The sequence below is a fragment of the Aulonocara stuartgranti genome (assembly GCF_965226115.1).
Source record: "Aulonocara stuartgranti genome assembly, chromosome: 11".
In the NCBI taxonomy this organism is placed as follows: Eukaryota; Metazoa; Chordata; class Actinopteri; order Cichliformes; family Cichlidae; genus Aulonocara; species Aulonocara stuartgranti.
In genome coordinates, this window is record NC_138947.1 from 12,968,781 (window position 1) to 12,994,176 (window position 25,396).

Below are 25,396 nucleotides of genomic sequence, written 5' to 3' on the forward strand. Positions count from 1 at the left end.
CAAGTGAGCTAAACCAGCGCTATCAGATTTCTTACGTTTCAGTATTGCTAGCTGGTTAGTTGGCAAGTGTTTGCAGCGTCAACGTCTTCCATGCAAACTACAGCCGATAATGGCAGTCTACCTTAAACCAAAGCAAATGCAAGGAGGTTTTTAATGCAGCATCATCTTCACAATCAATTTCTCCCAGCAACAGCGAGCAACCTCTAGCAACCGCACACCAACTAGGGGTAATACATATTTTTGTGATCAGATTTTCTAAAACATTCCATTAAGAGTCAAACCAAAGTTGAGGAAACCTGAAATAATCGTAACTTTTCCTCAAATGTTTGACCAGAAACGCTGCATATAGAAACACAACTAAAGCATAGTTAAACTTTAAATAAACAAATGTCGACGTGAAAGCCTTAAATTCCAGGTTTTTCTGGTCTAGAAGTAATAATACTTCCTGGAACAGAGCCTTTCTCAGCATTATATCATGTAGAGCTCATGACGTGTCTGCCTGCTCCTGGTGCCTCGCGAACTAGAGCAGCCACAAAAAATTAAGGATGATTAAATATTGATTGTGTGTATCTCCTGTTTAGAAATGTTACAATGACTGATGCTGACTACCGTTTTGAACCTTAGGGTGTGTTTTGTCTTTCCACTTCTCCATCGACTCAGTCACTCATCCTGCGTTTGCTACAAAGTGAACTTATAGAGAACAAGTGCTGACAGCTGCTGCTACATTATTTACACTCCACTTGATGTAATGCTGCCACATAACTATACAGCAGATATTTATAATTATATCAGTCACATAAACAAACTATAGAACGGCACGTGTACTTGAGGCCTCAAAGCGCAGCTGTTTTTCGAAAAGTACATGTTGGAATTGACATATTTCTTCACAACACAAAAGAAAAATTTATAACACAAACCTCTCTACAGGTAAACTTTATTTACAAAGTGAACTGTTTCAACCTACACAAACACAGTGGAGACTGTACCTGTACCAATATATAATAATCTTATAAATGATAAAATTATAAAAATAAAAGTGAATTGAGTACTCATTCAGAGCACTCACATGCAATAAAATAACACTTTTTATTTTAGTTCCATAGTTATAACCTGTGTGCAAATATATCTTTAGCTACTTAACTCATTTTAATAATCATTTTTGAAATCCTGATGCCCAGAAAGAGACGAACCACTGCAAAGGTTGAGACGGCTGAGAAGTGTTGTGCTTACCAGGCACTGATGACCAGTAACAAAATCTTTATTTCACTGCTGCTTTTGTTGCATCTAAGCAGAGGCAGATAGACCTAAAAAAACCAGCTCGCTCATTATATACTAGCAAACAACTCAAATACAGTCCTGTAATTTGGTATTGTGGCCGTCAATTCATTTTTTAATGTGTTTTAAAACCACAACTGGCCAGTTTGTACTACAGCTGGGGAATTATCAGCTAATCCGATCACTGGCTTACTTGCCTATTTAGCAAGGTGTACTATAATTCACTACAATGCTAAATGCGATGTTGATCTTTTTTTCTAGAAAAATAGGCTTAGATGTGTGTACCTGCTTGAGATACTGAGCAGCTCTCTCTTCAGTGTGCTTTTCGTTAATGTAGAAAATGAGGCCCTTGATTATGGGTGACTTGGATAAAAGTTTCTTTGTACACTCATCACAAATGGTGAAGTTAGCTTCAGAGGGCAAAACGGCTTTTATATGAGACTGTAAACAAGTTTATTTCCACTGTTAAACTGAACATTTTCACAGTAGATGAGTCAGTGCCATTGAATGGATCTTTTTCCCATAAATTTGTGATTTTTTTTTTTCTGTAAACTTGCAGGACTTTTCTAAGATGTAAAACTTTTCAAGTGTTCTCTCATAAATTTTTAGTTCTTTCTTGTAAATTTGCATGGGTTTTATTTGTGGGGTTCACTCCTAAATATGTCTTTGTTTTGTTTTTTCAAAACAAAATGTAATTAAAACAGGAATTAGAATATAAAGTGTGTCATTAGAGTGAGAGGTAGCAGTTTATTTTCTTGTAGTTTTTTTTGTATGCATACAAATGTGCTTAAATGTTGAGATGCATCCACTAAATGCATGCTAGTTATGCTGGCTGCTCAAGGCTGCCTGTTTGCTTAGATGCATGTCAACATAAAGTGTGCCTGTGTGCCTCTGCCTTTTATTGTTGGATGGTTCAAACACACACACACACACACGAGAAGTAATGCTGTGCAAAATGAAAGGTATTGTTCAATAAAGATCTCATTTTCAGATTATGACACACTCTGCCGGTGCATTTTGTCCAGCATGTAACAGGATATTACAAGTACACACACGTACACACACGTACACACACACACACACACACACACACACACACACACACACACACACACACACACACACAGACTCATTCATGCACACAATAACCAGCAACATTAAAACTGCCAAAACAGCTGCAGCCCATCAGAGGACTGGCACAGGACCACTCAGGGTGTACTGTGATATCTGGCACTGGGATGTTGGCAGCACATCCTTTGGGTCCTGTGGGTTGCAGGGTGGGGCATTCATTGATCGGGCTTGGTCCTGCTCATCTCCCAGACTGGAGCTACTGGACAACACCTCGGGCTCTTCTTTAGTAATTTTTGGGGTGTGGTGAGGTGTATTTAGAAACCACCGAGTGTGCGCTTGTGCTAATGTTTAGGTACACTTCAAAGTAACATCCAGATGAATGCCACCATCCAAGGAACATAACAAAGTGATAAGTGTCATTCATCAGTGGTTTACTGTTATGGCTGATCAGTGTTCAGAGTAGCTGCAGAGTCACTTGAGAGCAGGAAACTGTTTTGGGTTTAACTGGTGGTTATTATTCCACATTCATCCCCCTCACTTTCTTTTACTGCTCTCTGTTCATTTGTTCCTGTGTAAGTCTTTATTCTGCATTTCTGTTTACCACCATTAAGATGTTTCTCTTTGCCTTTCTTTCTTCCTTCCTCCTGCTTTTCCGTCATTATCACATTAGATCTATCTCCCTCCTTCTCTACTGAGCCTCAATCCAATTTTGTTGTTAAGTTACATATCCTCCTTCTCCCAGACAGCTCTCCTCCCTTGTTACACAGCATTCAGCTTCTCACCTATTCACCCTTCTCCTGCTGTACTTTAACACTCATCCACATTTATCTTCTTCTTTTATCTTGCCCCCTTTTCACAGTGTGTTTCGCTGCATCTTTCCTCCCTGCCTTCCTCTTTTGGAAGTTTCTCTCGTCTTCCTCCTCTTTCTGTCTTGTCTAATCTGTCAGGGGACAGCCCAAAGTAATTGTGCTCAGCATGAAACAAGGAAAAACAATCCATCTTGACTGCAGTGCAGCTCATCGGTAATCATCACAGATTACAAATATTTCCCCTTATTCGCAGCCATCAAAGGGGAAAAAAAATAGCTCTGACAGTAATAATCTTGTTGGCTAAAAGTGATAATTAATAAAATGAAGCAAGGCCACATTGTCAGCCAAATATAATGGGTGGTTTAATAGAGACCAGGATCACCTCAGTACTTGAGTCTGTTTTGATTAAGTGGTGATTTTTGTTATAAATATCCTCTACTTCGAAATACAGCTCTGCGGAGCTCAAACTGATTGTGACGACTGTATATATAATTTTAGACCATAATCATTTGTCGGTAGCACTTTATAATGTCACACTATTAAGCATTAGTAAGCTATTAGCAAGCACCTCATATCATTACTCCTCCTTAGTATTATTATTAGTAACTTTTGATATGTTTATCCATCTTTTACTGTTGCACCCTGTACACCTATAACTGCTAGTAATAATATAACTGTAAATACTAAGGAGGACTGATGCTAAATAAATGATGAAATAAGCACTTGCTTATACCTTAATAGGGCTAATAGTTAGACAATAAATAAAAGCGCTACCAATTTGTCTTTTTTTGTTTTTTTTGCTTGTACATTGCTTTAAACCTCAGAAAACCTTCGCCAAAGTCTTATTACTTAATCATGGGCATACTCTATGGTTGCAACCACTGCATACTGTAATTCTAATCATGTGACATTTGCTTCCAAAAATTGGTAATTTCACTAAAATCTGTTAGTGATTTGTTTGAAAAAATGATCTGTTCATTGAGATTGGTTAATTCTCTCCAACAACAAAAAGAGGAGTTTATTGTCACAACAAACTCAAAGTTACAGTCAAAAAATTACAGCTACGTGAAAAAAGAAAGGCCATATGCAGTCCTGCTGCTGCAGTGGTCCAGCCAAAGTTCAGGCCTTAACCCAACCGAAATGCTGCGGCGTGACCTTAAAAGTGCTGCGCATAAACAAATGCCTCCAAACTTCAATGAACTGAAGCAATATTGTAAAGAAGAGTGGGCCAAAACTCCTCCACATCAATGTGAGAGACCGATAGAGTCGTACAGAAAATGATTACATCAAGTTATTTTGCTAAAGGTGGTTCTACAAGCTACTGATTTATGAGGTGCGCTCAGTTTTCACAGCGCTGCACAGAATCCTGCGAAAACTTTCTTTTTTGCATGAATGTATATTGAAACTGGGGGGAAATGAGTAACAGTAACTCAGGAGGCTCAGATTTACACTGGGAGTAACCAGAACGGACAAGATTAGAAATGGGTATGTCAGTGCTCAGGTCGAGTTTGATGGGATAGTTAGAGAGCCGAGGCTGAGATGGACACGTGTAGAGGAGGGGCAGTGGATATACTGGAAAAAGAATGCTGAAGATGGAGTTTTCAGGCAGGAGGAAAAGATGAAGACAACAGAGGAGGTTTATGGATGTAGTGAGGGAGGGCACACAGAGGGTGGTGTGACGGAGAATGTAGGGATGGAGATGGAGAAGGAGGCAGATGAGCTGCTGTGTCGGCCCCTAAAGGGAGTAACAGGAAGAAGAAGACTGAATGACTTAAGTTGCCTGCTTAGCTAATTGATTCGTTATTTCAGTGTTTCGTTCAGCTGGAGCACTGGTTGGCATCTGGGTGCCGGCAGAAATAAAATAGGGGTAAGTAGGAGTTCAAGATTCAGTGTTAAGTGAAGCAGAAGTGTTTGTGTGTGTGCGTGTTGTCACTTTTGGCTTCACAGTGAAAAGTGACAGTGAAAAGAGACAAGGAGCTGACATGAGAAATGTTTGATTTGTCAGAACATTTTGTGCTCTGTCAGCTGAGCTCCGCTGACATTCCTGGGTTTGCTTCTTTTATTTTTAATTCAGCAAACTGGAATGCTACAATACCGTCCCCCTCCAAAAAAGACAAATACAAACTTTCACAAGATGCTCCTGTTGTAACTTTGATTTTCATTACTTCACTGTATGTTTAGATGCAGTCATTGGAGTACAAATTGGCCTGTTCACCAAAACTGCCAAACTGCTAAAATACCCAAATGTTCCAATAACGTTCCAGAATTATTTCCCAGATTGCTGTTGGTTTTCACAAAAACCTTCTGTCTTATGTTTTCTCGGTTGTTATTGCACACTTTATTGAGCTTGTGCACCTCAGAAATCCCCTTTTAAACCTTTAAAAATAAACAAAGAAGCATCTTAGTCTTCTTTGAATTATTAATTTTAGAAGATTTCTAAAGCTAATTCGTGAATTGTTTTTGCAGCACAGATGGGTTTGAGACCTTCAGTATTAGAGCGTGCGAACTGTATTTGAATGTCTACATTCTGTTTTATTTATTTAAAATTCCTGACAGATGCTGGTTTAATCTTTAACATTAGTAAATTATATTAAGCTTTTACTAATTATAGACTTATAGAAGAAACTGCCTTCATTGATAAAATAATACGGGATAAATAAGGCTGTGTTTTTACCCTATATTTTTTTTTTATCCACGATGCTGCATTAATCTGAGTCCTTATGTCACAAAAACCTACAAATTGGTGAAATGTTGATATGATCCTCGAAAAACGTGCAAATCTGTACAGTTTTCTCCTTATTTTCCTCAGTGAGGAATAATAAAGTCTCTTCTTGTTCTGATAATGTCTCTGCAAAAATCTACACTTCTCAAGTGCTCTTTCAGGTGCTCATTGGTACCTCTTGCCTGATATTTCCAACTCCACTGTATGATTTGCATCAGAGCACAAGAATCAGAATCAGAATACTTTATTCATCCCGAGGGAAATTAGGGGTTACAGCAGGCAGCACGCTAATGGCGCATGCGCACTCACAAAGGAACCTTCTGACCAACTTTACACAAACATCACATTGGGCAGACATGTCAGAAGGTAGGCTGATAGGAAAAAAACAACGAAAATACACTACATGAGGTAAGAGGAGGAGAAAAAAAACTCCACTCAGACTGAGCTCCTAGTGGGAGAACAGTTTGATAAAAGAAAAAACACCTCAGCACAAAAGCACATGACTATCAATACACCATAGAAACACGAGACAAGCAACAGGGGCGGGTAAAGGGTAAGAGAGAGCCGGCGTAGACAGCGCATCCGGTCCTGCAGCATCTGTGCTGGTCCAGTTGACTGCTATCATCCCCGGTAGGGCACAAGCATCGAAGGCGTTGGAAAGGGAGGGGGATGAGTGAGTGCTTATCAGTGTAAGTGTGTGTGTGTGCATGTCCATAGTTTAGCTGAGACAGTGTCCTTCGGCCTATCAGGCTAAGTAAACAGTCCTCCAGCCAATCCAGGTGTCCTTCATGGGGCGGGAAGAATAGTCATCACACAGTCGTTATCAGGGAGTTGTTTTGGTGGGCTCCAGCCTTGGGCCTGCAGCTGGGGCCGTGGTGTCCAAATGTTGAATATTGTTGATTTCTCCTTTGTGAGCAGCTCGAATTCTAGCACTCCGAGGCTGGTCTCTCGATCTCCCGTTGAAGAGCTGCGAGCCTCCCCATGATGGTATCAAACTTCTGTTCCGTGGTGTTGTCAGTCTTTTGATTCTGAGACCTCACAACTGCAGTGATCCGTTCCGCGATGTTTTCCAACTGTCGCTCAAGGGTCTCATTTTGAGCAGGCCTCTCTCTGATGTTTCCCCTCATACGCTCAATGGTGTTGTTTTGAGCCTTCACAGCAGCTGTAAGCGTCTCCAAGGTGTTGACCATATTACGTTCGTTGTGAGAGGTCGCACCTCGTCCCGTCGCTTCGAATCCAGCGGGCAGCCTTGTGGGGGTTTGAACAGCCGGTTCCGCTTTCTTATTTCTCTGATAAACCAGGGCTAAGCCAACGCCGATCAGCATGAACCCTGTTATCATGGTTCCGAATAGGTAGATATCTTCAGCGTCCTCGATCGACAGTCCCGCCAGGCACACGGTCCTCCAGTTCTGCCACCCGTCCATCGTGTAACCGGCAGGGAAAGTCCCTCCAGGGCACTCAGGCTCTCCCGAGCCCCGACTTCTCGTTGAGAAAAGGGTGTCAATAGCACTCAGAGACCAGTTGATCAAATCCATAATTCTCTTTTAGGTTTAGAGAACGACAGGACTGCAAGTGGCCATCAGACCCTGCTGCATGGGGCTTGTTGAAGAAGTGATGACATTTTACCAGAGAGCCGTCTGGAACAAATACTTTGAGCATCTAATGGAGCAGTTTATTCCTTCCAGTTCCAGTTCAGATGCCTGCTGGGTAGTATTGCATTAACAGCTGTGATGCGTGTTTTTTGTTGTTTGTTTTCCTTTTTGGGGTCTTTTTTGTCTTTGTAGTAGTTTTAAGACTTCTTTAGAGGGTTAGTGCACAGATTTAGCTTCTCCTGCATTTGTCAGAAAAGCATGAAACTGTCCACAGGTCATTTTTGCAAATTGTGTTATGGCCTATAGTTACATTTTAATGTTAAGTGACCTTCAGTGGATGAGGGAAAAGTGCATGTTAAATGTGTGCTGGGTACTCTGCAAGTTACCACCCTGGAAATGTTTTTCTCCATTTGAACCTACATCGTGATGCCTAAATCTGGTCAAAAGTCAAATGTGTGCATACTTTTCTTTTTGTATTTTGAGCAACACTTACTGTACATGTGTGCTTCAATTACGGGGAGGAGGAACATATAAGATTGTTTAGTTCAAATAAACAATCATATATGTTGTTGTATTTCTGTCATTTTGGTTCCAAATGAATCTGTGTGAGGTCTGTTTATTTGCCTGAATTGATGTGATCCCAGTCAGTGGCTACATAAGCATGTGCTATCATAACCAGCGTTGCTGTCATTACTCCAAGAAAAGTGATGTATTACACATTACTTGTTACTTTTATAAAAATGAATGCAGTACATGACTTAATCCCTCACCAGAGAAAGTAAATTGTTAGTCAATTTGTTACGTTACTTCCTCATTACTCTTTAACAGGAATTCAAATGCATTTTCACACAACCACCACAGGAATCCCAATCCTAATCAGGACACACGGTCTGTCTTTAAGTGCATCCATCTGAACACAAAGCAGTTGAAAACCAACCCAAAAAGACTGAATATGATTTGCACTGTGATTCTACTTTAGAAGCACGAATAGATAGAAATGAGGTCTACAAAGCTGCAATCTGACAGCTCATCACTGCCTTTGTTACCCATTGAAGATCAAGCTCTGGCTGCTGGCCTGGGGGTCAGTATACACTCAGATTTAACATGGTTCTTCACCACTTTATGTCAGCATGCTGCCCGTGCAGATGTTTGCAAAGAGCCAAAGCGGTGTTGTTTCTGTCCAGTTTGCACTTTACCATCGCGCACTTGTCTTTACTTGCAATAAAACTAAAAGGGTTCATATATCCACCCGTCACGCAGATAACTGAGGATCTTTTATAACAAAAGTAACAACATAATTCTGACTTTAATGTGTTTACTGAATTTAGTACGGTAACTCGTTAAATTACTGCATTACTGAAAAATGCAAAGGTATTATGGTGACTTCTTACAGCCGACACTGTTCATAATATCGACTCGTATATTGACTCGTATTAGTCGCCAGTTTCTGAAGACTGTGTGTTGTCAAAAGTTCCAAGTTGCTTCCGAGTTCACAGTTTATGTTTGGGAACTTGATATTGTTAAAAAGTAAGCAGGCATAAGGATGAATGATAAATTCAGCAAAATTGGGTAGTATTCAAATTAATTCCTGGGCTTCAAGGAGAATTTTAAGTGGCAGTCGACACCTTCCTGTGCACCCCTGCCTCTTGCACTTGCTTAAAGGTCCACATTCTGTTTTAAAACACCTGCTCTATTTGGCTAATGAGTAGAAAGATTTTGTTACCTACTGATCGCGGAGAAATATTCCCAAATGAATGTCACTATTTGAACCAACTCAATTACCAGAGCACTCTCCACTGAGCGAATGCCCATCAAAGGAAAACTTTTACTTTCCAGTTCTGACACTCTCCATCTTCTCTTTCTTTATCTGTTCACGTAGGTCCCTTCTTCCCTTTTGCCTTCGTAGAGTTTCCAGAGTTTCTCCAGTTGTTCTAACATCTGCTTTTTGGCAGTTGCTGTTATTTTCCAACTTGATTTTGTGACCAGTGGTAGTTGCAGAACTTAGAAGTGGGGGTTAGAGAGAATCAATCTAGGTGCTGATGTTGTCGTTATTTTATAATAACAATCAACATTGTGCAGTCATGTGCTGGAAGTAATATTTGACAGGATAGTGTACAGATAATGTGCATTATCATGTCAGTTATTATCCTGTGAGTACAGGATTAGAAAAGAGCATATCAGAGGGACAGCTCAGGCTGGAGCTTGGAGACAAAAGGCTGAGCTGGTTTGGACATGGACAGGAAGGATCGTGGATGTATTGGACAAAGGGTGTTAAAGATGGAGCTGCGAGGCAGGAGGAAAAGAGGAAACTCTCAGAGGAGGTGAAAAGGGGTTGGTGTGACAGAGGAGGATGCTTGGAATAGGTGAGATGGAGGCAGATGATCCGCTGTGGTGACACCCACAGGAAGCAGCCAAAAGAAGAATCATTTCGTCATTTTCTTGCACGCATAACAGAAAGCTCCGTTTATTGTGCTTGCTATCTGAAACACCTGTCTGATTACTGAAGAGTGAAGTGTATCAAAAACGCAAAACAACCAGGGTTTGGCCTCTTTGGCCTTCAGCATGAAAATCAACACTGTCCAATAATCTAACCATAGTTAATTTGTCATCCTTGACAATACGTTTCTTTAATGAATGATTTCTATTTTTGATGATTGAGGTTGAACTTGCTTTTGTTTAACTGTAACCAGATAAAGTCAGTAAACAGACTATAGAAGATTTTTATCCCAGTGTTGTGGTTATTGAGCGTCAGCATCACCACACACCTTTAGTATAAATTTAATAGATGCATGAGTATGGATAGAAATAATGGAGCATTACTGGAGATTTATGTACAGTAGCATTAGTCTAGCCAGTGATGAATTTTTAAAACCAAAGTTTGCAAGCATCCTTTGGCTGATTCGAAAGATAATGATAGATGATTTCAAAGGCTAAATGTTTGCTTAGAAAAAGAATATTTCAGAAAGTTTCACCTTATCTCAGCTGTGTTTGATGTGGCGTCCAGAGACTTCCATGTATTTGAAGTTCTGTTATGTGATTCACTCTGATAACTCACGAGTCGCCTCTGTTCTTCACAAACACACACACACGCACACGCACACACACACACATGCATCATTTTTTTAGCTCATAAACTTGAAATAAATCCAGACGTGAAAGGCAAAAATTGAATTGTTGTTGAAATTAATCAAATAGAAACGCTAAGAGAGTGTGTGAGAAAGGGATGTTTCTCCAGTCCATTAGTGCACTTTAAGCATTACAGAGCTGTACTATTCAGTTACTTTTGGAAAATTTTAGAAGCAGTCCATTGATCAAGAAGACACGAGCTTGGCACTCACAGCTACTCAAATGCAGGCAGGATGGCATTAGGGTAATAAAGTGAGCAGCAGCCCTCCAAAAAGGCTGTGTCCTGTTATTTAAAGTGAAGTGCAGCCATAAGATGTCTAATAGTGGGACGGTTATTTTATGATGTCTTGCTCTCATTTTTGGCACAATGTACATTTGCCCTTGAAACTACAACCAAGAGGTAAACTACAGCATCCACTTTAGACTCGTAACGCGCAGGAAGCATTTTGACCATTTACTTCTAGGAATTGTTAATTTATCACATGGGATTTGAAGCCTCTGGCCATTGCTCACATCTCAGTTTGTCTTTCGTGTATTCGCGCTGAGGAAATTCCTGGTCTCCAGACAACGCTGCTGGAAACCTCTCCTCACTCTCTCCCACTTACTGTTTTTAGACTGGTGGCAAACGAGGCAGCATCACACATGCACACATACCTTTCCTCATCTCTCGCACTTTCCAACACTTCCTTTTCACTTTGGTGAACCCTCTCCCCTTCGTTTCCTCTTTCATAGAAACAGCCACAGGGGTGTTCCCTCAGAGCTGCAATCACAGTCAGGGAAAGTGTGTTATCCTCTCTGAATATTCACGTATATCAGGGTGTGTGAATCTATTTTCTGCCTGTTCTAGGGATTTCCATGCTGTAGGACCCAGACATCCCCCCAGAGCTGTGACTGTGTGTAAGAGTATGTGTGCATGCTTTTTAGTGTACGCTCTATCATCATCTCCTTCAGTGATTAGGACTGTCTCTGCCCCAGACTGGGGTTTAGTCTTTTTTCACTCCCATGGGAAATGGAGACTTGAGGCTGATTTGCATGCAACTGTCTCTTTTTTCAGTCTTTGCTGCACTTTATAGGATCGTCTGGATGTGTGCATGTGCACGCGTATGCGTGCTTGTGTGCATGCGAGTGTGCAAAATTGTCCTTGCTTGCTCGCTTGGTAGGGTCTGACCAGTGCTGCATCTGGTTCCGTGATGAGAGACATCTGCAATCGGGGACTTAACCCGATTAGAGAGGTACGATGGCCTGGGGGGAGCAAGAAATGGTTGAGGCATGGTTGGATGGCTGAGAAGAAAAGATGGAGAGGTCACAAACTGACCAGCGGGCTACAGACGTAGCAGCTGGAGCAGGGAGTGCTTTAGGTGGAGAGTGTCCTGTCAGACCTCACACCTTCACCTGTGGAGAAATCTCAGTCTATCTTTGGTGCTGTCATTTTTGCACATTTCTCCTTTTCCTTTTTATCCCCGTTGTCTTTTGCTGTCAGGCTTATTTTTTTCCTCTTCCTTTAACCTCCTTCTGTCCTGTCTGCTTTCCATTATATTCTTTGCCCCTTGCCCTCAGCCTGTAATGGCACAGACTTTAAATTTATCTATTATCTCTTCATCCTCATCATTGTTACCAGGCGCTTTATGGGTTTTTTTCACTCTCTTCCTGTCTTTTTTGTCTCCTGATGGCTGTGCACACATGCATACACTTTTCCCACACTCTCTTCCCTCATCCTTTCCCTCTGTCTTGGTCATGTGGGGGCAGTGGCACTCACTCATTCCAATTGACAGATTACTTTCCTAATGGAATTTAATTATTTATCCCTTCCTCATGGCGATTTAGCCAGGAAAAGACCGACAGCAGCAGCAGCAGTGTGCGGGAGGACAGGGCAGAAGGGGAAGGCGAGGAGGGGGGGAGAGAAAGAGAGGAAGGGAGAGGTGCTCATTTCCTCCTGTGGCAAGAAACTGGATCACCTCCGTTTTGATTTGGAGAAATGTCATTCAGCGAGAAAGGGAACAGGAGTGAGGGATGGTGAAAGAAAAATGGAGGCAGAAAGACGCCAAGAAACACAAATTCATACAGAGGGAGAAAAGAATGAATGACAGGTGGCTTGTGGGCAAAACGTGTGAGTATGAATGAATATATACATACATTTTACTGCATGGATAACACTCATGTGAACACGGAAAACCTGTTTTTATCACACAGGAGTTCATGACTTACACCGGATACTTATTCTAAACTTAAACACAACTATGATTACACAACTCCCAAACATGAGCCATAAACATTAAGTCTATTGCTCTAAATGGCTGGTGAGTCCCAATAATGTGACACTGTGAACAGATTTTTGTCACCTAAATCTGAGGGGTCACTCACACCCAAAACCATTGCGGGGAAGGTGGGTGCTAGACAACCTGTCTGTGCTTTCGTCTCTGTACCTCTTCACTCGCTGTCGTACACACCTCAGTCTCTTTTCTTGTGTCTCCTTTTTCCGTCTTCTTGCCGCGTCTCTCCCTTCCATCTTTTTGGCTCTCTCTCTCTCCCTCTCTCTCTCTCTCTCTCTCTCTCTCTCTCTCTCTCTCACACACACTGGGGATCCTAATTAAGCTTGGCTGCTCTTTGATGTTGTCGCCTTGGCAACAGTCACCATGACGAGGCTGGGTCTGCACACTCTCTCACCAACTCGCCCAGGCATACACAGATACACACAAGTACAGTGCACGCACACACACACACACGCACATGCAAATACGCGCACGCACACATAGGCTGTGTGAGACCATTAAAGAGTACAGCCAGCGTTTGACCCTTGGTGCAAATGATAGCTTGCAAAATGGCTCAGGTGTGTGCGCAGGCTACATATGTGTGTATCTGTACACATGTAGTCAGCATGTGTGCATACATGTAATAGAAGTAGAACAACATGCAACCGACCGTGCTAGACGAAGGTGATGATTAATGTGGAGGTGCATGCATGTAGGTGGTTGAGAAAGCTTCAGTTCGGCTTCATCACGACGGTGACCAGGTGGCTGTGACACACATACAGCTGTCATGGCCGCTTGCTCTTTCATTTGACCTCTTGTTGTATTTGTTTTGTTTTCCTAAATAAATGTTGGTGTGGGTTAAAAGCCCTTGAGATGAATCATGTGGTAAAGAGCAATTGTTAGCACTGGCTGTTTCTCCAGGCAGTACATCAATTGGTAAACTCAGCTGACTTCCAGCGGGGGAGTTCCTCATTTCTCTCCCCATGCCCCGACCTTTCTCTTTAGTCTCTGCTTTCTGGTTCTCTCTCGCTCCTTAACCTTTTCTCCCCCCAGCAGTAATCTCTTTACAAATTTTACAATTGAGTCCTAGCATTTTGTTTTGAGAGGTGAAAAATGTATGCCAGTGCACTGCAAAATTCCAACTTATCCCAAATGCAGAGCTTCAAAAATGGTGCTTTCTTAAAAAAAAATATTATTTTGCGTTAACAAAAATAATCCTCAAATAAGTCAAAAGTGTCTAAAGAACAAAGAGATTTTTTGCAGTGCCCTTTCTGACCTGATATTTCCTCATTCCTATCTTTATCTCTTCATTTCCTCTGCACTTCATCCATCTCTTTCCTCCTCCGCCTTCTCCTCTCATCAACCCCACCACCTCCTCCTCCCTAACCCCTAGCTCTTGTCAGCACCGTCTGGAGGACGGCCCCCGTAATGAAACCTGCTCTTACCACTTCCTTATAACGATGGCTTTGGTGACAATATCAAGTGTAACCACAGCAATTACAAACCCGAACGTCAACATACGAGGAGGGAAAACCACAATTAAAGTGGCCTTCTTTATTAAACTTAAACTTTCTGGCCCACTTACACAGCTGAAAAATGTTCACACCCTACAACACAATTTTTCTAATTTTTTTTTTACCAATAGTTAACAATAAAAAAAAGGATCTAAGTTTAATTTTAATGAAAAAAGTCCGCTCCGTACCATCTGCAGACTCTTGTTTATTTATTTTCCCTGCAAAAAATAAACAAATAAATCACATTCATTCAACTTAGTTTCGCTCCATATTTTTCCCCTGGTCGTCCGAGCCCCATCTGCAGTGGCTCAGTGTCCCACCGGTTTCAGAGTCATCGCTGGCATGTGCCCATGAGACCGGCTGAAATCACAGCATACTGCCCTTGTTTTTTAAATATTGTCTCTCTGATCATTAGAAACCTGTTTAGCTTAAGAGCCACTGCTCCAGATGAATCAGCATCTTTGGTTTAATTTTAGCAAGAGAAGAGTTTCAGGTTATATGAAAATGAGCCAAAGCACTGTGTGGGGACTGAATAGATTACTGATTAAATGGATGGTGTTTTCCATCTCAGGGAAGACATTTATTCTGAATTGCAGGTGCGTTCTTTAATCATCAGATTAGTCAGCTGTACTGATGAGAAAAGGACCGTGCCAACCGAGCATCACGATGAAAAGTTTTCTCAGCGACACATTAAAAGAAGCGTAACTCCTTTCCCCAACTGACTATCCACATGTCCTTCCTGTCCCCGCAGCTGTTTGTCATCGACAACGGAGCAGACGACTGGCGAATCGCCATGACGATGGAGAGGGTTCTGCTAATCGCCCTGGAGCTGCTCGTTTCTGCTGTGCATCCGGTGCCTGGGGACTTTAAGTTTCAGTGGCGGGCACGGCTGGCCTTCTCGTACGCGCCTTCGCAGGCCGAGGCTGACCTGGACATGGTGCTGAGCGTGCCCATGTTCCTGCGCCTCTACCTCATTGCCAGAGTCATGCTTCTGCACAGCAAACTGTTCACCGACGCTTCCTCCAGGAGTATAGGTGCCCTCAATAAGGTCAGGAGAGTTTTAATCTTGTAGATGTTTCTCTGAGCGGTATGCCTTCAAAAGTGTGGATGTGAAAGGTTTTGCTGGAAACAGGTGATGGAGTTGTAAAGGTATTAAGGTCAAGAGTTCTCTCCTCTGAATTAAGCCTGTGTCTATGTTGTGCCTTTTATCCTTGGCCTCTTTCGCTCTAACTATCTGAAGTTCTTCCTGCCCCTTCTGTCCTTCTAGTCCAGCTGTTTCTTTTCATCTACCGCTTCAAATCCCCTTCCTGTCCTTTTGTTGTCACTGTGCTTAGAGACTTAGATCTAAGCTGTGGTGGATCTTTCATAATACAATATGAGATGAGAGTGTGAAATGGAAACAAGTTATTGCATACAGCTCAAATGGGCCATGAAGAGAAAGAACTAGAATGAAATTGCAGTATGAGTGCAGAAATATGTTGAAGTCGTGCAACAAATGGCTGATGCCAGATTTGTAATGACTTTATACGACAAACATTGCTGTAAGATCAGGAAGTAGAGATGTTGCATGTTGCAAACGTGCAAACTAGATGGAGGAGAGCAAGTGCAGCGGGCGAGATATAGAGGAGATTTTTTTAGACGAGTAATTTAGCAGGTGGCGCGTGTATCGGCGACGGCTCTCTTCTGACCCTCAGGCAGCATCAACGTGGAGGGAAGGTGAAGCTGCCACTGAAGTGCAGCTGTAAATGACAACTCATTTATCAGCTGCTTTAGCCTTCCAGGGCTCAAGCATCAAATGATCCATCTGCCAGAAGTTGATTGTCTGCCTCTTATTGATGAATGAGCCAGAGATAAAAAAGTACACTGACACAGGCCAGTTACTCAAAGACACCGTATAACCTGACCCGAGTCAGAGGGCAAGCCCTGATCTCGACTCCAATTATAGTGGAGATTCTCTGAGTGCTGCTATCAAAAGCTACTCAGAGGACTAATTAGTAAAACATCAAGTCCGCTTGGGAAACAGTGTGCAGGATAAGGATTCAGAGCAGCACAAGATTAACTCCTGGGGAAAAAAAGTGAAGCAATGTGTGTATGTGTGTGTCTCTAAATGTCTTTTAGGTCCATTTTAACACGCGGTTTGTAATGAAAACCCTTATGACGATCTGCCCTGGGACGGTGCTGCTGGTCTTCAGCATCTCTCTGTGGATCATTGCTGCCTGGACCGTACGAGTGTGTGAGAGGTTAGCACTAAAGCTGGTCCGTTTGCGATTGTGATTTGGTGTTTATTGCGTGTACATGAGCGTACATGAGTGTGAGTGTTGGACTGTGATCAGATGAGGAATTCAACTCAGAAATTAAATTCAACTGGCAGAATCTATAATCTGAGACGTCTGTGCAACATAATCCCTCTTTAGACTTCAGTTTATGAGGCTTTCTCAGCAGTTGTTCAGGCAATGGATTTGTTACTTCATTTGTCTGCTTGTCAGACTAAAAATAAAAATTAAAAATCAATATAATAGTGTCTGAAGAAAACATTCATTAACATTAATGACCCTCCAATAAGGCATTTCTAAGCAATAAACAATCTGATATTGTTACGGGACACTCGAACATAGTTTGTCAGACACTAAGGACCTAATTAAGGACTTAATAGTTGATCATTTGTCAAGAGTAAAAAAGAGATAGCAATAACAGTACAATATAGCTCTCCTCACCACAGTGTAATGAAACATTACATGAGCAAACACGGTGCCAAATCCTCATAGAGATTCATACATTTACACGAGAATAACTAACCCACAGGTATGTTTAAGCACCCACATCAAAAATGTGTATTAAAATTCCCGAAGACATTCTGAGCTCAAATGTCCTGACCTTGGAAATATCACGTTGAATAAGCTTACTGACTTTTATTATGACAGAGATGTGACTGATGTCGCTTTTAAGTCTTTCTTTTTGATTTAAAACCATAGCTGCGGCTGGTAGATCACCAACTGACATGTTATATCGCATTTTTTTGATTTAATGTAAAAATGTACACAAAATTGTGGTTTTACAGATGCAATGACTCTGAAAAGTGGACAGAGCTGGGGTTTTTGTTTTTTACTGGTTTTTATGATTAGATAAGCAAGTCAAACAGTTCCTGTAATTTAATACACCAGTTGCAAATGTTTTACACATGTATAGTTGTTAACAAAGATATTAATTAACACCTAAAAGTATGCTTATAGCAGCTCAGTACAGTGTGTTACAGCTTTATTTTCATTCTTTCCTATTTCACATCTCACAATATGTGTTTTTCATGCCATATAAGTATATATATATATATATATATATATATATATATATATATATATATATATATGACATGAAAAAAACATTAAGAGAAATCCATATCATACTCAATACAGCAGCAAACACATGGCAGTACAGACTGGTGATTTATCGACCGCTGTTGCATCCAGCAGACAGACGCTCAGAAATGAAACGGCTTGCAAAGATATCTGTTTCTCTGTTGTTATTAAAGAGCACTAAATCCAGTTGTTCGGTTACATTTAAGAGATTGATAATTAAATTTTACAGATTATTTAATGCTTGTAATGTGCCATCAAGTGCAAAGCAAAAGGAGATGTATTCAAATGTTTTTGGAGATAAATCAAGGAAATGTAGGAAAATGTCAGCTGGTTAATAGGCTTGATTAAATGCATCACTGCCCGGCTGCTGGGGAGTCCTCGGTTGGTCCGTATCCAACTGGCAGAAACTGGCATTTTGCTTCTTTCCAAATCAAATTAATGAAGAAAAAAAAAAAAAAACTAAATGGCTTCGAACGGCGTCCAAAGATGTGACTTTTCAGTCTTAGAGAATAGAGAGACTTCAGAGCAAATATATCTGTTGCTAGCAAGCAAGGTTACATCTTATTATATTTCTGCTGAATAGTTTATTGAAAGAAAAACTTTGTTTCAGATCTGCACCAGGTTTGGTTGCTATGGTAACAGTGTTGCGCGTAGGGCAAGAACGATGGAGGCAAAAGATGCAGTTATGTGTTATGCGTCAGACAAAATTGCTGGAAACATTTATTTCGGTTAGACGCCCACATTCGCAGACAGGACCAGTGGGACAGTTATTGTTTGTTTGTTTTTATTCATTATTATTATTTAGATGTTTTACTATTGACTGACTTTATCCTCTAACAATAAACATGTTTGTTTTTTTTTAGGTATCATGATGCCCAGGATGTGACCAGTAACTTCCTGGGAGCCATGTGGCTTATCTCTATTACTTTCTTGTCTATTGGCTATGGAGACATGGTTCCTCATACTTACTGTGGCAAAGGAGTCTGTCTGCTCACGGGCATCATGGTCAGTACATTTCCTCTCCGTCCCCTCTCTCTGCTCTCCCAGTAGTGCTGTCCTCCCCTCGTTCAAAGGTCAGCAGATTAGAGCGCATGCTGTCATTTGCAAGAGAAATTCTCCCATTTGTGTAATTTGGGCAATCCTCTCTGAATTAGCCTGCATCTGTGCTTCTGTGTGTTTTGGGTGTGTAGGCGTGCAAACAAGAGCATGTTAGTGGTTTGTGTGTGTGTGTGTTTTTTTATGTGTGTGTGTGTGTGTTTCTATGCGTGTTATTCCCTTGTCTGTCCTCATTGCATAATGAAGGTCCTACCTTTCAGTGTGCCATGTCCTCCCACTCTCATTTTTTTCCTCTGTCGGTCTTTCATTTTTTTTCTTTACCACTTTCCTCCTCTCTTGTGCTATCTCTCTTTTTTGTGTTTCTCCTTCTATCTTTTTTCTCACTGTCCATCTCCCCTTCCCTGAGGCCATGTGTTTATTTCTATCTACCATCCATCTGTCAATGTTTAAGCTGCCGACTGATCCTCTATTTGCTTCACTTCACAGGTGTTCTTTCCTCCTTCGAACATTTCTTTCACTCTGTTTCTTCCACATCTTTGTCACTATTACTTTAACACTTCTCTGAATGAGTCGAGGCAATTTGCGTCTTTTGAAATGCAAGAAAATTAGATTTTTTTAAAATAACTCTATAACTAAATATTGCATGTTCTCAAATTAAATGTGATAAGTATGTTAACCTGTGCAGATAAGGTCAGGAAAGGAAAAATAGGGTTTAAAAATAATAATATGATTTTCTGGGAATACATTTCCCAAAGGACACAATGGTCCTCATACTTGTTGCCAGAGGAGAATACGATGACTGATAGGAGACTTTATTCAGATTAAAAGCTGGACTTCACTGTTCAGTGGTCCCTCAGCTTATTTGGGGGAATTACTGTAATTAACAGAATAGATATTCATTTTCCAAATTGGCTTTTGCCCATTATTATTGCCAAGTTCCAATTTATCACTGTGTTTCTTAGAAATCCTCAAGTAGAGGACATGAGAAAGATTGTATTAGACACTGGAAAGGTTGGTTGCCATGAACTGTAAATAATAATGTAATATGCTGTTTGTCTTCATTCATTCGTGAAAATAGAAGACATCATTACATATAAGATTTTTCCTTGTACTTATAAAAGCAGTGTGTTCATATGAAAGAAGACAATTTAAACAAAACCAGTCCTTAGATGAATCAGGGTATAAGGTAAAACTTGATTATATGATCACAAATATAACCTCAGTATATGACATTGACAAGATTGACATGAGTGGGTGTCATGTGAGTACAGTCATGTGAAAAAAGAAAGTTTCCATGGGAATTAGGACAGGGTGGAGGGTAGCTGCTAATCAAATGCATCTGATTACTTGATTATCAGCACGTCCGGTCACCACTATAAAGCACATATTTTTTCCAGTTTGTTGGTCTGGAGCATTCAGCTGTGTGTTAAGACAGTGCCACAATCTTCCCAGGAGTGGACATCCCAGCAAATGCGCTCCAAGGTCAGATTATGCAATGTTCTAGGGAAACAGCAAAAACCCAAGAGCTACAGCTAAGTTTATACAGACCTCGGATAACGTGTTAAATGTTAAAGTTCATGACAGTACAATTGGAAAAAGACTGAACAAGTATGGCTTGTTTGGAAGGCTTTACTGCAGAAAGCCTCTTCTCTCAAAATAGAACATGGTAACACAGCTTAGGGTCGCAAGTTGTTTTTGAATAAACCACAAAACTTCTAAAAATGTCATTTGGACAGACAAGATGAGGCGATAGCTCATTAGGTAGAGCGTTTGCCCCACGATCGGAAGGTTCATTTGGTCAGGGGGGAACCATTGTTGGCCATTAACTCCTCTGTATACCAAAGTATTACTAGAAAGCTAAAGCTTAGTCCATGCAACAACAACAATGCCCCAAATACAGCAGCAAATCTACAACAAAATAAGTGAAAAAGAAATGAATCAAGGCGTTACAATCTGTTACCCAGTCAAAGTCCAAGTGTCCTTAAGCTTGCTGTTTATAAATTAATGCAATGTTGTAAAGCGGACAAAAATGCTCCACAATGATGTAAGAGATTAATTGTCATAAAGGAAATTATTATTTTAAGTTAATACTGCTAAAGGTGACTGTAGTGTGATATCACATCACCTTTTGCTTGCTTTTATACATACACAAAATGCAAACGTTGCAGCCATTTTTGTGTCAAGGTGCCTCCAAAAGCGTGCTAAGAAGAATGTTATATTTGAAACCACAAACTAAGTCAGTGACAGCAACTCCATATGACACAGCTAAACAAGCTTCAACCAAACAAGTTTCAGATATCCCAGACGAGCCCCCAAATTAGTTGAAAACAACTAGGAGTCCACGGACACGTAACACACTGTATTAATACATTAATACATTAATACAGTGTGTAATAATATATATATATCAACCATCTTTGCAAAAAACACAAGTGCAAAAGTGGTCGATGTCAGATAGAAACCTGGGCAAATGGGCCCAAACATGAGCCAGCCCCCATAGTCTGAAGGACCAGGCACATCCCAATGTCTCCACCATCAGGCAGTTGTCCACATGAGCAGACTGGGACCTCCAAGACAGTTGGAGGTGTTACACAAATAAAACAGCTGCATAAAGTGTGCAAATGCTTAGTTTGAAATATTTTAAGAGCCTTCTTTTCGTTATAGTAGTCATAAGACCACCAGGAAAAAGGATTAGAAATGTGAAATCTCTCCACTTTCTTTGAACACCTACAGCCTTTTTTTTGCCAATGCCATTTATAACAGTATTGAAGGCAGTTGAGAAGTGCCTTGAGATGTAATTTAATGACTGCTAGACGTTGGTTTGAAGAAGAAAAAAATCAAGGGAACAACTTAAAATAACTCTCACAATCCAAACTACATTTTTTCTTTTCTTTTGCATCTTCTGTAGTATGTACTTTGGTCTTTGAAGTTATCTGTTAGATTGAAAAAGTTAATTCAAATGGATTTCTTATCTCCATAAGAGCCCAAAACCTGCATGTGTATTCTTTCATCCTCACTTTGTCCACTCTCTCTGTTTCTGCCGGCTCACTGTATAGCCCATTAAATGTGTGAATAAAAACACACTTACACACACATACCCCCATTTTCTGGATGAATCATCTAGTCTGTGTTTGAGAAAGAGTACTACTTTTACCGTAACACGCACACAAAAACAGACACAAAATGGGGTGCATACAAATGGTCCCAAGCCCACTGCTACAGACTCCACATCCTCCACACAACACTGACACAGAACTTGACATACACTCTGAGTACAGCTCCCACACACTCACTCCTCTCCTGTCACACACAAATACACTCTCATCACACTCTTCACAGTGGTCAAAGTGCTTTATTTTTGTTGATCATCAGAGATGAAGTGAGGCTGAAGGTGGAAAGAGAAAGTTAAAGTATAACTATACGAGAAAGAGACCAGGTGTAGCAATGTTATGGAATTACAGGGATTGGTGGGTCGGAGGGGAGCGCAGGGCTGACAGGTTAAGGCAGAAAACTTTTATTTATTTATTTCATTTTGTTGTTGTTATTTGTTTTGGGGTTTGTTTGTTTTTTGACTGTCTAAAACTACTGCATAATGAGAAATTCTCACTGTTGTTACTATGACAACACATGAAGGCCAACGGTGTTGGAATATACCACTGCCCTGAGGCTACCTGGGGGTGTGCCAGGTGTTAGTGTGTATTTGTGTGTGGTTGTGTGTTGTTGTGAGTGGGTGGATAGCAAGATGGAGGTTAGGTACACTATACCACAAATGTTGTGTACAGCATATGTGATACAGCACTTCATGTTGTACACAGGTCGTGTGTACAACATGAAGTGATTATTAAGTGTTTATTAAACTGCACTGAGAAGTAGGGCTTGGTCTATAAACAAATAAATGAATGGCAGTATAGTAAGACATAGCTGTAGTTATATGACATTTTATTATTCAAGGATTGGTTGTTGGAGAGCACTACTGTATGCATGAATAAAAATTGAATGTGCGTATGCTTTACCTATTTTTACTGTGAAATAATACAGTGGATTCCAAAAGCCTATGTTTACATGCAAGGTTTTTGTGGTGCAAAACCTTGGCATTCGATCCAATTGTAAAACAAACTGAAATCATATAGTGGGGAAATAATAATATTTTCTAATAATAACCTCTTTTCATATATATATATATATATATATATATATACATTCAAATTAAAGGTAATCTACAAAGGAAGCAATTTGCAGTAAGGTGCTGACCAGATATCAACTGAAGTCAATGAGATTAAGTGACGTCAAGTGAGAACGTGTGTGTCCCGAGTTGAACTTTTCTCAGCTTCTCAGTCAAGGTGACTGACTGAAGCAGCTATCAATGAGAGCAAAGGATACTGTCGATTAACATTTGACAGACTGGAAAAATACATTAGAAGGTTACCTAGGCAACTGGAGCCTAGAATCGCCACTTATGAACAACTGTCTGCAACAAATTTATGTACAACACGCTAATAACTGCTTGTATGGATGGGTTCTTTTTGGGTAGGAGTCTGAAAGTAGGGCACATCATGACTTGACAATAATTGGCAATATATTTGGCACAACTTAAGTTGCAAAGGTGCTTCAAATCTGTCAGATTACAAAGGCATCTCCTGTGCGCACCCCTCATCAGCTCATCTGGGCAGATATTTAATTGGATATTGGTTCGGGCTCTGCCATTGTACAGGGAGTGCAGAATTATTAGGCAAGTTGTATTTTTGAGGAATTATTTTATTATTGAACAACAACCATGTTCTCAATGAACCCAAAAAACTCATTAATATCAAAGCTGAATGCTTTTGGAAGTAGTTTTTAGTTTGTTTTTAGTTTTAGCTATTTTAGGGGGATATCTGTGTGTGCAGGTGACTATTACTGTGCATAATTATTAGGCAACTTAACAAAAAACAAATATATACCCATTTCAATTATTTATTTTTACCAGTGAAACCAATATAACATCTCCACATTCACAAATATACATTTCTGACATTCAAAAACAAAACAAAAACAAATCAGCGACCAATATAGCCACCTTTCTTTGCAAGGACACTCAAAAGCCTGCCATCCATGGATTCTGTCAGTGTTTTGATCTGTTCACCATCAACATTGCGTGCAGCAGCAACCACAGCCTCCCAGACACTGTTCAGAGAGGTGTACTGTTTTCCCTCCTTGTAAATCTCACATTTGATGATGGACCACAGGTTCTCAATGGGGTTCAGATCAGGTGAACAAGGAGGCCATGTCATTAGTTTTTCTTCTTTTATACCCTTTCTTGCCAGCCATGCTGTGGAGTACTTGGACATGTGTGATGGAGCATTGTCCTGCATGAAAATCATGTTTTTCTTGAAGGATGCAGACTTCTTCCTGTACCACTGCTTGAAGAAGGTGTCTTCCAGAAACTGGCAGTAGGACTGGGAGTTGAGCTTGACTCCATCCTCAACCCGAAAAGGCCCCACAAGCTCATCTTTGATGATACCAGCCCAAACCAGTACTCCACCTCCAACTTGCTGGCGTCTGAGTCGGACTGGAGCTCTCTGCCCTTTACCAATCCAGCCACGGGCCCAACCATCTGGCCCATCAAGACTCACTCTCATTTCATCAGTCCATAAAACCTTAGAAAAACCAGTCTTGAGATATTTCTTGGCCCAGTCTTGACGTTTCAGCTTGTGTGTTTTGTTCAGTGGTGGTCGTCTTTCAGCCTTTCTTACCTTGGCCATGTCTCTGAGTATTGCACACCCTGTTGACTATTTTGAATGAAACGCTTGATTGTTCGATGATCACGCTTCAGAAGCTTTGCAATTTTGAGACTGCTGCATCCCTCTGCAAGATATCTCACTATTTTTGACTTTTCTGAGCATGTCAAGTCCTTCTTTTGACCCATTTTGCCAAAGGAAAGGAAGTTGCCTAATAATTATGCACACCTGATATAGGGTGTTGATGTCATTAGACCACACCCCTTCTCATTACAGAGATGCACATCACCTAATATGCTTAATTGGTAGTAGGCTTTCGAGCCTATACAGCTTGGAGTAGGACAACATGCATGAAGAGGATGATGTGGACAAAATACTCATTTGCCTAATAATTCTGCACTCCCTGTATAACCATAATCTTCTAGTGAAGCCATTCTTTTGTTGATTTGGATGTATGCTTTGGAATGTTGGTTAGCCACACAAGCCGTATTATTTTATGGATACGTGCATTAAAAATGCTTTAACCCACAAGCAGTTCAGCTAAATCAGATTAGCAGTGGCAAAGCTTAGCACATAGCTTACGCTAGAGCCGTCTGTATTGGCAACCGTCTGTCAGTCAAAGCTTTTGTTCCTTGAGTCCAGTCTTCAGATTAATCTGTGACTCAAACAGGTGGAGGTGCGTTTAAAACATTTCCACTAGAGATCAAAAAATTATGTTTTGTAGAAGATTTACAATTTCTTTCAAGAACATCCACACTGGTTACAGGAAACTGCAGTGCCTATAAGAATCATTGTGCTGCAGAAACAATTCGAGAGACAATCAGAAGAAGGCAGGCTTTCAGAAATGGCTCTTTACAGAGATTGCCTGTTTTCAGTAGACGATATCAGGGGGGCTACATCAAGAGCCAATAT

The 25,396-nt window shown here is 40.7% G+C and overlaps 1 protein-coding gene across 1 annotated transcript in view; it reads left to right on the forward strand.

Moving 5' to 3' along the window:
- The window catches only part of kcnn3 (potassium intermediate/small conductance calcium-activated channel, subfamily N, member 3), a 58,832-nt gene that overhangs the window by 18,639 nt on the left and 14,797 nt on the right, over positions 1-25,396 (forward strand). The window contains 3 exon segments of the mRNA XM_082550768.1: positions 15,110-15,406; positions 16,477-16,598; positions 18,575-18,716. Coding sequence (XP_082406894.1) covers positions 15,110-15,406; positions 16,477-16,598; positions 18,575-18,716 — 561 coding nt within the window.